The following is a 13,826-nucleotide window of genomic DNA, read 5'->3' as shown; positions in this document are numbered from 1 at the left end:
TTGCACATACCCTGAGTTTAAGCCCTAAGACCACCAGCAACAACAACAACAAAAATCCAGAAAATGCAAGTGAATCTGTATAACAGAAAGCCTAGGACGAAGGATGTATATCAGCCATTGTATTGGCAAAATAAGATATCTGAGAACTAACCTACTAACCTTAAAAAGAGCAAACGGTAATTTAGCTTCTAATTTTGGAGGTCTGAGTGCAAGGTTGGAGAGCCTCATTGATTTGGGCAGGGTGGGGGTGTATGTTATGGTGAGTGGTCATGTCCTGAGCCAAGAAAAAAAAAAGAAAGAGAATGGACTCCATCCTATAATCTCCTTTGGAAGATTACAAAGAGCATCCAATAGGCCCCACCACTTTCCCCCCATTTCCTGGAATTCATTTTCATTAATAGTATTTTAAATGTTCAGAGGAGTTCTGTGTTTGGGTTCTTCTCCTAAGGGTATCTGGCTGTTTGTGTGTGAATGCCTAGAGTCCTCTATAGGATATCATGTCCATTTATATTTTAGATCTGGCTTCCACATATGAGAGAAAGCATGCGCCATTGGTCTCTGGGAGTTTGGCCTACCTCATTTAACATGATTGGTTCTAGGTCTATCCATTTTCCTCAGTATGACATAATATTATTTTTCTTTCTACTAGATGAGTAAAATTCTACATTGTACTGACACACTCATCTATTGTAGGGCATTTAAGACTGTTTCCACAACTTGGCTTGAGGTGCCAGACTTTGAAGTCAGGCCCCACCACGTGAACCCCATTTTAGAATCGAACCCTGAGCCAATCAGATTTGTACCTGTGTTCTAATCTTGCTTGCACAGCTGATTGTTGTAACCTTGTTCTTTGCCTTTATAAGCCCTGTGTAATCACAGCTCGAGGCTCCCTCCTAACCTCCACTGAGTCGGTGGGTAGGACGAGGCCCGAGTTGGCAGCTCGTTAAATAAAGTCTTGCCTTGCCTTGCTTTTGCATTTCGGAGTGTCTGAATCTCGGTGGTCTTCTTGGGGGTGGTCTTGCGACTTGGCACAACAGGCTATAGTGAGTGCTACAGAAATGAACATGGATGTGCAAGTATCTTTACTGTATCCAGACTGGTAATGTTCTGGAGATAAAACTCTCACAGACTTTCCTATCTGGGCTCACTTTGAATTGGGATCCTCAGATCTCAGCCTCTTGAGTTGCTAGGATTACAGGCTTGAGCCACCAGCACCAGGAATCTTTGAGAATGATGAATGTGTTTATTATTTTGATTGCTTAGATGAATTCCCATGTGTATGCATATGTCAAAATGCATTGAACCATACATTTGAATATATGCAATTTATTCGATGTCCATTGTACCTCAATAATGCTATTTAAAAAAAGATTCTGCTGAAGGGCTTCTTTCAGTTCCAACTTTAAAGAAAATAATAACTTATAAAACTTCAACTTGAAGCTGGACACTGGTGGCTCACATCTGTAATCCTAGCTATTCAAAGACAGCCCCAACAGAAAAGGCCTGAGAGTCTTATCTCCAATTAACCACCAGAAAACTGGAAGTGGTTGTGTGGCTCAAAGTGGGAGTGCTAGCCTTGAGCAAAAGAACTCAGGGACAGCGCCTAAGCCCCAAGTTCAAGTCCCATGAAACGGGGGATGGGGAACAAAACAACAACCTGATTAAATGGAGGGTTTTGTTTGTTTGTTTTGGTTTGTTTGTTTTACTTAGCCTAATTGAGATGTCCAGCACACACTGCAAGCATGGCCCTATCACAGCACCAACCCCATAAGTCTGAGTCACTCTGCTCCACTTCCTGGCATCAGCTTCTTTTCTAGCTACTTTACTTTGTGGTGGTCCAAGGGCCACAGAAGGTATGAACCTAGCATTCATCTACCATACTTTCTAAGAGAACAGATGGGTTTCCTTCTCCTAGTCACTGAACCAAGATTGAGTCAACCAAACTTCGGCTTCTGTCCCTTACCCAATCACTGCATCAGGAATCTGGGTAGCACTCAACTTACCTTTAAGCATAGGAGTACTAACCAGTGAGGGAAGAATGGGGGGGTGATGGGGGGACAGAGTTAGGTCACCTTGGAAAAGGGGTTGGATTCAAATAAGGTGATTCTAAAGTTGCCACTTGGGCTTTAGAAGATGTTATGGATACAAAAAGGAGACACTATACTTGGAAAGGGCAGAGTATCAGTTCCTTCCCTTGCTAACTCTTTTGAAATCTCTGGTTGCCTCCACATTGCCTGATCTAATACCTGAACTTCTCAAGACACTAATTAAGAAAGCCTTCATGTGGCTTTGGAGTCACCTGAGAGCATAAACAACAGAAAAACACTCTTCAAGACAGGTTAAAATGGCTCTCCTACATACCAGGCACCAGAAGGATCGAATTTGAGAGTGGTACAAGATAGAAAATAAGCCAGGCACTGGTGCCTAGGATCAGAATTTGAGGCCAGGACCAGAAAAAAAAGGAAGGAAATAAATGTGAGAAAAAGGAATTTTTTTAAGGACAGGGAAAAGAGCTCCTAAAGATCATTTTAAAGGAAGCTATAATGTCCAGGGATATGAAGCATTTCCAAGTAGATTTAGATTGAAGAAGAAGATGGTGAAAATTTTGAAGAGTCAGAGTTGACATGGAAAATAAATGTCAGCTTTACCTAAAACTATACTTTTTTTTGCCAGTCCTGGAACTTGAACTCTGGGGTGATGTCCTGAGTTCATTTTGCTCATGGCTAGCACTCTACCACTTAGGCCACAGTGCCACTTCCAGCCTTTCCTATAATTAATCAGAGATGAGTCTCACACAAACTTTCCTGCCTGGGCTGGCTTTGAACTATGATCCTTAGATCTCAGGCTCCTGAGTAGCTGGGATTACAGGCATGAGCCACTGACACCGGGCCTGAAACTATACTCTTTAAATATGGAAACTCTGGGGCTGGGGATATAGCCTAGTGGCAAGAGTGCCTGCCTCGGATACACGAGGCCCTAGGTTCGATTCCCCAGCACCACATATACAGAAAATGGCCAGAAGCGGCGCTGTGGCTCTAGTGGCAGAGTGCTAGCCTTGAGCGGGAAGAAGCCAGGGACAGTGCTCAGGCCCTGAGTCCAAGGCCCAGGACTGGCCAAAAAAAAAAATAAAAAAAAATAAAATAAATAAAATAAATATGGAAACTCTGTCACTCCATAGAAGGCCCATGCCATGGCAACTAGGAAAAAAAACGTATCTTATTTGCATCTTAAAAGCTTTTTTAAAATTGAGATATATTTCATACATAGTACAATTCATGTCATTTTTAAAGATTGTTATTATGAGGTGATATACAGAGGGGGTTACACTTACACAAGTAATGAGTACATTTCTTGGTGTTTCTTTTTCTTTTTTCCAGTCCTAGGGCTTGAACTCAGGGCCTAGGCACTGTCCCTAAGCTCCCTTTGCTCAAGGCTAGCACTTGAGCCATAGCGCCACTTCTGTCTTTTTTTTTGTTTATGTGGTACTGAGGAATGAATCTCCAGCTTCATACGTGCTAAGCAAGCACTCTACCACTAGGCCACATTCCCAGCCCCTGAGTACATTTCTTTTTGTACAATATCACCCCTTCCCTCATTCTCTTCCATTCCAGTTTGTCCCTCCCATCCCTTTTACTTCATTCACTGGCAATGTGTGTGTGTGTGTGTGTGTGTGTGTGTGTGTGTGTGTGTGTGTGTGTGTGTTGGGGATTGAAGCTAGGGCCTTCTGTGAATACTTAACATGCTTTATTTACCACTGGGTCACATCTCCATCTCCTATGTAATTTAAGATTGACAATATGTCACATATTCAGAGTTGGTATGGGGCTGGGAATATGGCCTAGTGGCAAGAGAGCTCGCCTCATATACATGAAGCTCTGGGTTCGATTCTCCAGCACCACATATCTAGAAAACGGCCAGAAGTGGCGCTGTGGCTCAAGTGGCAGAGTGCTAGCCTTGAGCAAAAAGAAGCCAGGGACAGTGCTCAGGCCCTGAGTCCAAGCCCCAGGACTGGCCAAAAACAAACAAACAAACAAACAAACAAACAAACAACAAAAAAAACCCCACAGAGTTGGTATGGTGGTCGATGAGTTCTTTGTCATTATTACACTCTTTCAGAAAGTAAATTCTTGGTTTGTGCAATGTCTTATGCAGCCATACACACATGAGTATTATTGTTATTATTTTGGTGCCAGTCCTTAGATTGAATTTAGAGCCTGAGTGCTGTCCCTGAGCTTTTGTGCTCAAGGCTAGCACTCTACCACTTCAGCCAAAGCTCCACTTTCAACTTTTTTTTTTTTGCCAGTCCTGAGGCTTGAACTCAGGGCCTGTGCTCAGGGTCTTGAGCTCTTTTTGCTCAAGGCTAGCACTCTACCACTTGAGCCACAGCACCACTTCTGGCTTTTCCTGTGTATGTGGCACCAAGAAATCGAACTCAGGGCTTGGTGCATGCTAGGCAAGCACTCTACCACTAGACCAAACTCCAGGCCTCTCCCCCTTCAACTTTTTAGTAGTTAATTGGAGAAAAAAAGCTTGCAGACCTTACTGGCTTTGAACTGCAATCCTCAGATCTCAGCCTAATGAGTAGCTAGAATTATAGGCATGAACCACTAATGCCTAGCTAACACATATGATTTTTTTTTTTTTTTTTGCCAGTCCTGGGCCTTGGACTCAGGGCCTGAGCACTGTCCCTGGCTTCTTCCCGCTCAAGGCTAGCACTCTGCCGCTTGAGCCACAGCACCGCTTCTGGCCGTTTTCTGTATATGTGGTGCTGGGGAATCGAACCTAGGGCCTCGTGTATCTGAGGCAGGCACTCTTGCCACTAGGCCATATCCCCAGCCCCACATATGATTTTTTTATTCATTGCTTCATGATTTGTTGAAGATGATAAAATATTAGACACATTATTCAGTTAAGTAAGCAAACAGATAATTTTCATAAGGAAAAATAAATGTGGGAATAAATTTTGGAGGTCCAGATCTGAGGAATAGTCTAAATCAGTATTTCCTGTAATGTTGTTTAAAAAAAAGTGAGAGTATCTTAGACATCCCCACTTCCTGATTCTTACTGTATCCTCATGTCTAACATAATCAGAACAATAGCCATCTGTTGCTTATGCCTTTACCAAACTCATTTTTTTCTAGTAACAGGATTCATCTCTTTCAATTGGGAAATGATTGGCCTTCAATTGGAGGAGTAGGTAGGCATAAGATTCAGGCCTGACCAATCAATTCAGCCATCTACCTTAGACATATGACCCAAGCTAGACCAATGGGAAGAAGTCTATGTAGGGATCTGACACGGATTGCAAAAAGGATGTACTGTTGTTCAGCTGAGAGTTTATTTTATTTTATTTTATTTATCACCTTGTTTTGTTTTTATAGTGCTGGGGATTGAACCCAGGATTTTCCACATGCTAGGCAAATGCTCTAAACATTGAGCTATACCATAGCTTTTGGCTGATGTTCCAAAAATGCCTGTACAAGAAGCATGCCTGTCACCAATCATGTCATCATATAGTAACAGCCAATCTGAACATAAAGCCCAAATGAGGGACACCAAAGCAATAACGGAGACATATTCCTATGACATCATTTGAGCACTCGGATCCAGTCAGATCTACTCTTGGTTGTTCTGGTTATGTAAGCTAATATATCTCTATGCTTAATCCAACTGGAATTCAGTTTCAAAATTTGCAACTAAGATTCTGACTAACACCACCACCACTAGTCATGATCATTATCTACATTGCCACCCCTTCTTCTCTTTCCTGGAGCCAGAAGCAAAAGTCTACTTCCTGAAGTTGAACCTCGGATGATTGCAGCACTTAGCTGGATATGTGCCCACAGGAAATTCAGAGTAGCAGTATGGGGTGCGACATTTAGGTAGGATGTTTCTAGAGCAAAGGAAACACCAAGGCAGAGACTTACCATTGAGGCACAAGCTCTTGCCCATTCCTGGAGTGCTCGTTTGTCTTACCTCAGAGCACTTATTACAAAGGTCTTACTAGTTAGAACCACGCCACTATATACTCAGCAGGCATCCTTTGTGTAATCTCAGGAGCCATCATTTCTCCTATAGCTTTACATTTACATGTACTGATTACATTAAATACCTTAGCCCTCCCAATATGAACACAACACTGAACAGTTGTTGTAGGGCCTGTCCAGCTGGGTAAATGCAAACCTTATCATTGAAAATGGCCTGAAGCCAGGTACTGGTGCCTTACATCTGTAATCCTAGCTACCCAGGAGGCTGAGATCTGAGGATCAGGTTTGAAGCCAGCCCAGGCCAGAAGTGGAATTGTGGCTCAAGTGGCAGAGAGCTAGCCTTGTTCTAAAAAGCTCAGGGACAGTCGCCAGGCAGGCCCCACAGGGCAGGCACACACACAAAAACAAGAAAGAAAGAAAGAAAGAAAGAAAGAAAGAAGAAGAAAGAAAGAAAGAAAGAAAGAAAGAAAGAAAGAAAGAAAGAAAGAAAGAAAGAAAGAAAGAGAGAGAGAGAGAGAGAGAAAGAAAGAAAGAAAGAAAGAAAGAAAGAAAGAAAGAAAGAAAGAAAGAAAGGAAGGAAGGAAGGGAGGGGAAGGGAAGGAAGGAAAGAAAGAGGGAAGGAGGGAAGAAAGAAAGGAGGGAGGGGAGGAAGGAAGGAAAGAGAGAAAGAAAGAAAGGAAGGATGGGTGGAAGGAAAAGAAAAGAAAAGAAGGAAGGAAGATGAAAGAAGGGAGGAAGGGAGGAAAGAAAGCAAGGAAGGAAGGAAGGGGGAGGAAGTAAAGAGAGAAAGAAAGGAAGGAAGGAAGAAAAAGAAAAGGAAGAAAGAAGGGAGGGAGGGAAGAAAGGGGAGGAAGGAAGGAAGGAAGGAAAGAAGGAAGGAAGGAAGAAGGAAGGAAGGAAGGAAAGAAGGAAGGAAGGGTTCTCAAAACATCTAAGCTTCCTCTTGCGTAAGTGATCTCAATCTCAGCCTCCTAAATAAGTAGGATTACAGTTGTGAGCCACTGGTGCCCACATAGTAATCAGTATTGTGATTGCTTGAACTTGGTCTTTAATCTTGGTATATATGACCATAGAGCCCTTGCTTCTAAGCACTTAATAACTTCCCTCTCAAAAGAAAGAATCCGGGCTGGGAATATGGCCTAGTGGCAAGAGTGCTTGCCTCCTACACATGAAGCTCTCGGTTCGATTCCCCAGCACCACATATATGGAAAACGGCCAGAAGGGACGCTGTGGCTCAGATGGCAGAGTAGAGCCTTGAGCGGGAAGAAGCCAGGGACAGTGCTCAGGCCCTGAGTCCAAGGCCCAGGAATGGCCAAAAAAAAAAAAAAAAGAATCCCACGGTGACACCAATTTGTATGAGTATCTATAAAGTTCACAGAAGAGAAAACGATTGAGTTTGTAAGGGAGGTTGAAGTTCAAGGAAGGATAGTTGAAATAGCTTCAGTAATCTTGTAGGAAGAGGAGAGTTGTGTTCCTGGTGCTTAGCTTAGAATTTTGCATATGAACTCTGTAGAGTGATGATGAACCAGTCTATGCGTGTGGAAAGAGCTGTTTTCCTCGAACCTGGGGTGTTTCCTATAGAGCCATCCTTTGTGTGTGATTTAGCAATGGTTTATGGAGTAATCAGATCATTTGTGGATTATATCATCAATGCTCTCAATAGCGCTGTGGTTTTAATAGTGTAGGTATTAACTCCATAACATGAGTGAAGAAATCAGATCTGAGTTTTCATGAGTTGTTCAAGACCACGCATAGTGAGTAAGTGGCAGAACAAGATAAAGGGCTGTTGTCCTCAGTAGGGAAAGGTTGCCTAACAGCAAAAGGCCAGGCACATTTCCTTGTCCTTAGCACTGAGTTTCTTCAGGTTGCCCTCCCCCCCACCCTACCCCCTGCCAATATAAATCTCTCCCCTTCCTTCTCAGCTCAAGTTTTCCAAGTCTTCATCATTCATTAAGATCCACTTCATTCTACAACTCTTCTCAAAACCTTTTCTAGATTCATTCAATCCATCATCTAAGCTTAATCCCTTAGTGCTGCTTTTAGCCAGATTTCTGCCCTGGAAACTTCCCCCATGCAAATTTGACTTGTGCTGGCACCAGTATCTTAGCTTGTAATCTTACCTACTCAGGAGACTGAGATCTGAGAATTACAGTTGGAGGGCAGTCCAGGCAGCAAAGTTCATGGGGCGCTCTCTCTCTCTCTCTCTCTCTCTCTCTCTCTCTCTCTCTCTCTCTCTCTCTCTCTCTCTCTCTCTCTCTCCCTCCTCTCTCACCTCTTGCCAGTCTTGGGGCTTGAACTCAGAGCCTGAACACTGTCACTGAGCTTCCTTTGCTCCAGGCTGGCACTCTATTACTTGAGCCACAGGGGCACTTCCGGCTTTTTCTGTTTATGGGGTACTGAGGAATGGAAGCCAGGGCTTCGTGCATGCAAAGCAAGCACTCTACCACTCAGTCACATTCCCAGCCCCTCTGTGAGCCTCACTTAACCACCAAAACACAAGAAGTAGAGCTTTGGCTAAAGTGTTAAGAGTGTTAGCATTGAGTGCAAAAGCCAAGGGACAGATGCTAAGCCCTGAGTTCAAGCCAGTACTGGCACACAGTACCCAGTACTGGCGGTCACCTAAAAACATTTTGACTGGCTAGTGACACCTGGCCACTACCAGAACTTACTTAGTTTGATCTCTCTAGCAGAGTGTGTGTGTGTGTGTGTGTGTGTGTGTGTGTGTGTATACATCTTGTCTCCTTCATGTACATGTAAGTTCTTTGAGGCATAGCTTATTTTTAGACATATGTGCACTTTGAGGTCCTAATGTTTGTTGACTCAAAGAGAGTATGTGCCCTCACTATTAAGACTGTTCAGTGTCTAAATTGTGGGAAACTGGTACTCTGACCACTCATTTCTAAAGCTCCAGGACAGTAAAAAGAAAATGCAGTGATTCTCATAGGCCTATTGGGCAATTAATAATAACCAACACTTAATAAATGCTTACTAATTGGTAGGTCTTGTACAAAATACATTACATGCATTAACTCATTAGATTCTCATGACAACTATTATTATCCCCCACTCAACTGAGGAAGACACATGGAGTTCACTCAGCTCGTAATTGAGGCAACTAGGGTTCAAACCCTGACCAACTCCAGTCTATACTCTTAATAATGGACCTAAATTCTTCATGGTTAGCTAAGTGTTTTTGTTGTTGTTGTTTGCTGTAATGTAGCTCAGTTCCCTTTCTTTCTAATCACTTTGGGAAGAAAGGACTAAAAGAACAAGGAAGGGCTGGGGATATGGCCTAGTGGCAAGAGTGCCTGCCTCATATACATGAGGCCCTGGGTTCGATTCCCCAGCACCACATATACAGAAAACGGCCAGAAGTGGCGCTGTGGCTCAAGTGGCAGAGTGCTAGCCTTGAGCGGGAAGAAGCCAGGGACAGTGCTCAGGCCCTGAGTCCAAGCCCCAGGACTGGCCAAAAAAAAAAAAAAAAAAGAACAAGGAAAACAACATCGTTAAATATTTAACATATATTACTATAAACAAGTAACATTTATTATGGTCCTGGTATTTTAACAGATGCACAATGCTTACTAATGTAATTCTTGCAATGAGTGTGTGAAGCAGGAACTATTACTTGCATTGTAAAGAATGTGGTTTCTAAAATAGTCAGATCCTCACGTTTTAGCTTCCAGTTATCAGCAGAACTGAAACTAGCTGGCGTTTCCTGACTTTCAGAGGGGAAAAAAAAGGAAACTGTATGGAAGTGTGATGCACACACGAGGAGACAGGTGAATTATAAGGAAATCTGTTGATATGTGGGGCACCCTGAACAGTAGTGAGAGATTGTCTATTAACACCCAGAGGCAGAGGAGCTGCCTTGTATTAGGCTTGGATTCAATCCCGGAACTTCCTAGGAAAGCAAGAGCTGGAAAGACAACATTAGTCCCAGAGAACAGAAAACCCCGCTTTAAGAGTTTCACCTCATTCCACACTCTAATTGGCTGCTTCTTTCTGGACCCTGCCCCCATCGCAGTCTGGACCAGTAAGCAACAAAGCCCTATCCGTGACCTGCCTTGGGTGTCCAATCAGGTCCCAAGGCTCTAGTCTCTCCCGAGAAGCCCCCTCTACACTGGCAACCTGCTCTTCTCTCATCCGGAATTGGTTGAGAATAGCCTTGGGGGCCCGCCTCTTCCTCCTCCGGATTGGTCAGACGGCCTCAGGCCCTCGCCCTCTCTGGTCTGGCCCCGCCCCGTGTCCCCCCCCTTCGCCGGCGGGGCCCTTGGCCGAGCTGCATCCTCTCCAGTGGGCCCCGCCCCCGTGTGACGGCCCGACCAGGAATTGGCCGCATCGCTTCAGCCATTTCCGGTTTCGGGGAGGTGGGTGCGGTGCGGAGCGGGACTTGGCGCCGCTGCCGCCGCCGCCAACGGAGCCTCCCTGCCTTGCGCCTGGTGCTACCGGGGACGATGCGGTCGGAGCCCGGAGGCTGCTGCTGCCGCCGCCCGGTGCGGGCGAACGGCTGCGTGGCGAACGGGGAAGTGCCGAACGGGTACGTGAGGAGTACCGCCGCCGCTGCCGCCGCCGCTGCCGGCCAGGTACGTGGGGACCGTGGAACCGGAGCCCAGGCGAGCCGGGCCGGGCCGGGCCGGGCCGGGTCGGACCGAGGGTGGGGGGGGTGGGGTTGGGACTCCGCGAGCTTGGCGCTCGGGCCGTGCCGGGGCCGCCGAGCGGGCCGGCCGAAGGAGTGGCCGGGCGGGACGGGGTCTCAGTGACCGTCCGCCTGCTGGGCGCGGCTCAGGTGTGGTGGCCGCGGTATCCCCACGCTGACCCGGCCTTCCCCGGAGTCCGGAAGCTCAAGGGCGGTGCGGAGTTCCCCATCTCTCTGCGCGCCTGAAGGTCGTCCTCCCCTGCTTGTCCCCCCCCACCCCAAGGTTGGGGCTCTGCTTAAAGCCTCGGGGCTCCTTCCTCTGCCGGATCCCGCCAGAAGTGCGGGCCGCTGGGTGTGTGATCCTGCCGATCCTCCCAGGGAGGGATCCCTTCTGGTGTTTTCTCCTCGAACACCCCCCCCCCCCCCAGCAATGACTTCCTCCGAACCTATTGTGGGGTCTGTAAGACTCAAAGTTAAGAGATAGCACCAGTGGAATCTCACCCCAGACTCTTCCTGCCACACTCCCTCACACTGCAAGACATCCATCCGGCCAGCCAGCCCGGTGCAATGCCTCGAAAGCGTTGACCTCGTCTTCCTCTGCCGGTGTCCCCACCCCACGCTCCACGTTGGTCTCCTTCGCTGAGCACATCGCTTTGCCACACCAGGCCTTGTTTAACCCGGTGGGAACTTGTGATGGATGAGTTTCTACACTGACCAGGGTTGGAATAATCAGCCAAGTTCAGGCAGTTCTTGAAAACATTTGGAAAAGTTCTGAATTCATGACAGTCTTTTTTTTTTTTTTAAATAAATCTTCCAATTTTCTGCACTGGCTGTGTTGCTAAAATGTGTAAAGGTGGGTTGGTTAAAAAGATGCAAGATTAATGGTGTTGAAACAGTGTTGTGGTTTTTAAAATTGGCTTTAATATTAAGAAGTCCTTGGAGCTGAAGGAAATTATTATTTTTGAAGTACCTTGCTTCCTTTAGGAGGAGTGTGACTTGATAGGATGGGGCTTTTAATTCTACTTTAATATTCAATATCTGCAAACTTCAGATTAGTAGCTGCAATGGGTGGGGCTGTTCCTGTTTTTTTTTATGAAACAAAATAAAGTATTTCACCAGGTTATGATGAGATGTTGGGACAGTGACAGTGGGAGGGGAGGATGGGAATACACAGAACGACTACAACTTTATTGAATTTGTAAGGTATCAAGGCAAGGAAATACACCAATTCAAAAGTTGTTTTCCTTGCTTTTTAAGAAATCATGGAATGAGAGAAGAGGTGATAAGAATCAGCTCATTTGTAAATGGTGGAAGAAATTGTTGTTTTACTAGTAATGTCAGAGAAATTGGTGATAAGAAATATGAAAGAGGAATTTAACTGAGGATTAGAAAATGACAAGTGAATGACTGAGGTATGGTTTGTTTTTTTAAGGGCACAAAGGAAGTTAAAGTTGGGAGTTAGTGGCTCATGTCTCTTAGGGCTGAGATCTGAAAATTGTATTTTATTGCTAGCTTGGGCAGAAAAGTCCTTAAGACTCTTATTAACCACCAAAAAAGCCAGAAGTCAAGTTGAGGCTCCAGTGGTAGAGCGTTAGCCCTGAGCAAAAAAGCTCAGGGAGAGCACCCAGGTCCTGAATTCAAACCCAAGGACAAACACAACTCAGAAAGAGAGAGAGAAGAAACAAGTCCACATGGCCAGCACAACAAAAAGGGAAAAGATTAGTCCACAGGTTAGAGGTGCTTTGAGTTTGAGAATTTTTTTTTTTTTTGGCCAGTCCTGGGGCTTGGACTCAGGGCCTGAGCACTGTCCCTGGCTTCTTTTTTTTGCTCAAGGCTAGCACTCTGCCACTTGAGCCACAGCGCCACTTCTGGCCATTTTCTGTATATGTGGTGCTGGGGAATCGAACCCAGGGCCTCATGTATATGAGGCAGGCACTCTTGCCACTAGGCCATATCCCCAGCCCGAGTTTGAGAATTTTTAACTCCTAAGTTATATTCTGATTCAATAGTAAATCAGTTTCCTTTCTCCTGAAGTCTCTAATAATTTACATTTGTAGGCATGGTATTTCCTCAGTGGTTGCTGACTACCAAGATGAAGAATTATCAGGTTGTTAAAATTAAATCTGTGGCTGTAGACAGACATGTTGGCACACATCTGTAAAAGAGGAAGATTTCAATGCCAGCCTGGGTTATATAGTGAGGTGCCACCTTTATTACTATCCTAGAAAGATCTGTGACTATAATGTCTGAATGACTTTTGGGGATATATTTTAGTGAACAATTTAAAGGTGCATTCATGGCATTTGAAGAATGGGCTAAAAGGCTGTAGTATACTTTTCTAGAAAACCATTTCTGACAATTTTTTTTTTTTTTTTGCCAGTCTTGGGCCTTGGACTCAGGGCCTGAGCACTGTCCCTGGCTTCTTCCCGCTCAAGGCTAGCACTCTGCCACTTGAGCCACAGCGCCGCTTCTGGCCGTTTTCTGTATATGTGGTGCTGGGGAATCGAACCTAGGGCCTCGTGTATCCGAGGCAGGCACTCTTGCCACTAGGCTATATCCCCAGCCCTCTGACAAATTTTTTAAACAGACTTAAGCTGGGCACCATGGCTTATGCCTGTAATCCTAGCTACTCAGGCTAAGACCTGAGGATCTAAGTTTGAAGCCAGTCGAGGAAGGAAAGCCTGTGAGACTCTTATCTCCAGTTAAGAAGTAGAAATGTGACTCCCATGCTAGCTTTGAGCAAAGGAACTCAGGGACAGTGCCCAGGCCCAGGACCTGCCAACAAAACAAAACAAAACAAACCCAACAACAACAGACTTAAGGGTTCCAGTGGCTCACACCTGTAATCCTAGGTACTTAGGAGGTAGAGATCTGAGAATCACAATTTGAAGCCAGCCCTGGCAGAAAAGTCTGAGTCTCTTATTTCCAATTAACCCTCAGAAAACCAGAAGTGGAGCTGTGGCTCAAAATGGTAGAGCTCTAGTTCTTGAGCAAAAAAGCTCAGGGACAGCACACCCAGGACTTGAGTTCAAGCCCAATGACTGACAAAAAAAGAGAAAAAAAGTAAAAACAACCCCCCCAAAACAAACCTAAGATCTTTAACTTCCTACAGCAAAGTGAGCTCTCAGTAACCTAAGAGAGCAATAGGGCATTTCAAAATATTTTAAAAGTTCTTCTTCTTTTTTTTTTTTTTTTTTGCC

General features: G+C 45.1%; 1 protein-coding gene across 1 annotated transcript in view; it reads left to right on the top strand.

Moving 5' to 3' along the window:
• The first annotated feature begins 10,322 nt into the window (after positions 1-10,322).
• Sptlc2 (serine palmitoyltransferase long chain base subunit 2) overlaps positions 10,323-13,826 on the top strand; it is a 107,140-nt gene continuing 103,636 nt past the window's right edge. Inside the window, exon 1 of the mRNA XM_048362975.1 lies at positions 10,323-10,573. Coding sequence (XP_048218932.1) covers positions 10,445-10,573 — 129 coding nt within the window. The 5' untranslated portion in view covers positions 10,323-10,444. The remainder of the gene's footprint in view (positions 10,574-13,826) is intronic.

This window comes from Perognathus longimembris, chromosome 14, assembly GCF_023159225.1.
Source record: "Perognathus longimembris pacificus isolate PPM17 chromosome 14, ASM2315922v1, whole genome shotgun sequence".
Lineage (NCBI taxonomy): Eukaryota > Metazoa > Chordata > Mammalia > Rodentia > Heteromyidae > Perognathus > Perognathus longimembris.
Note: the sequence above shows the minus strand (reverse complement) of the source record. Positions and strands in the feature narration are given on the sequence as shown.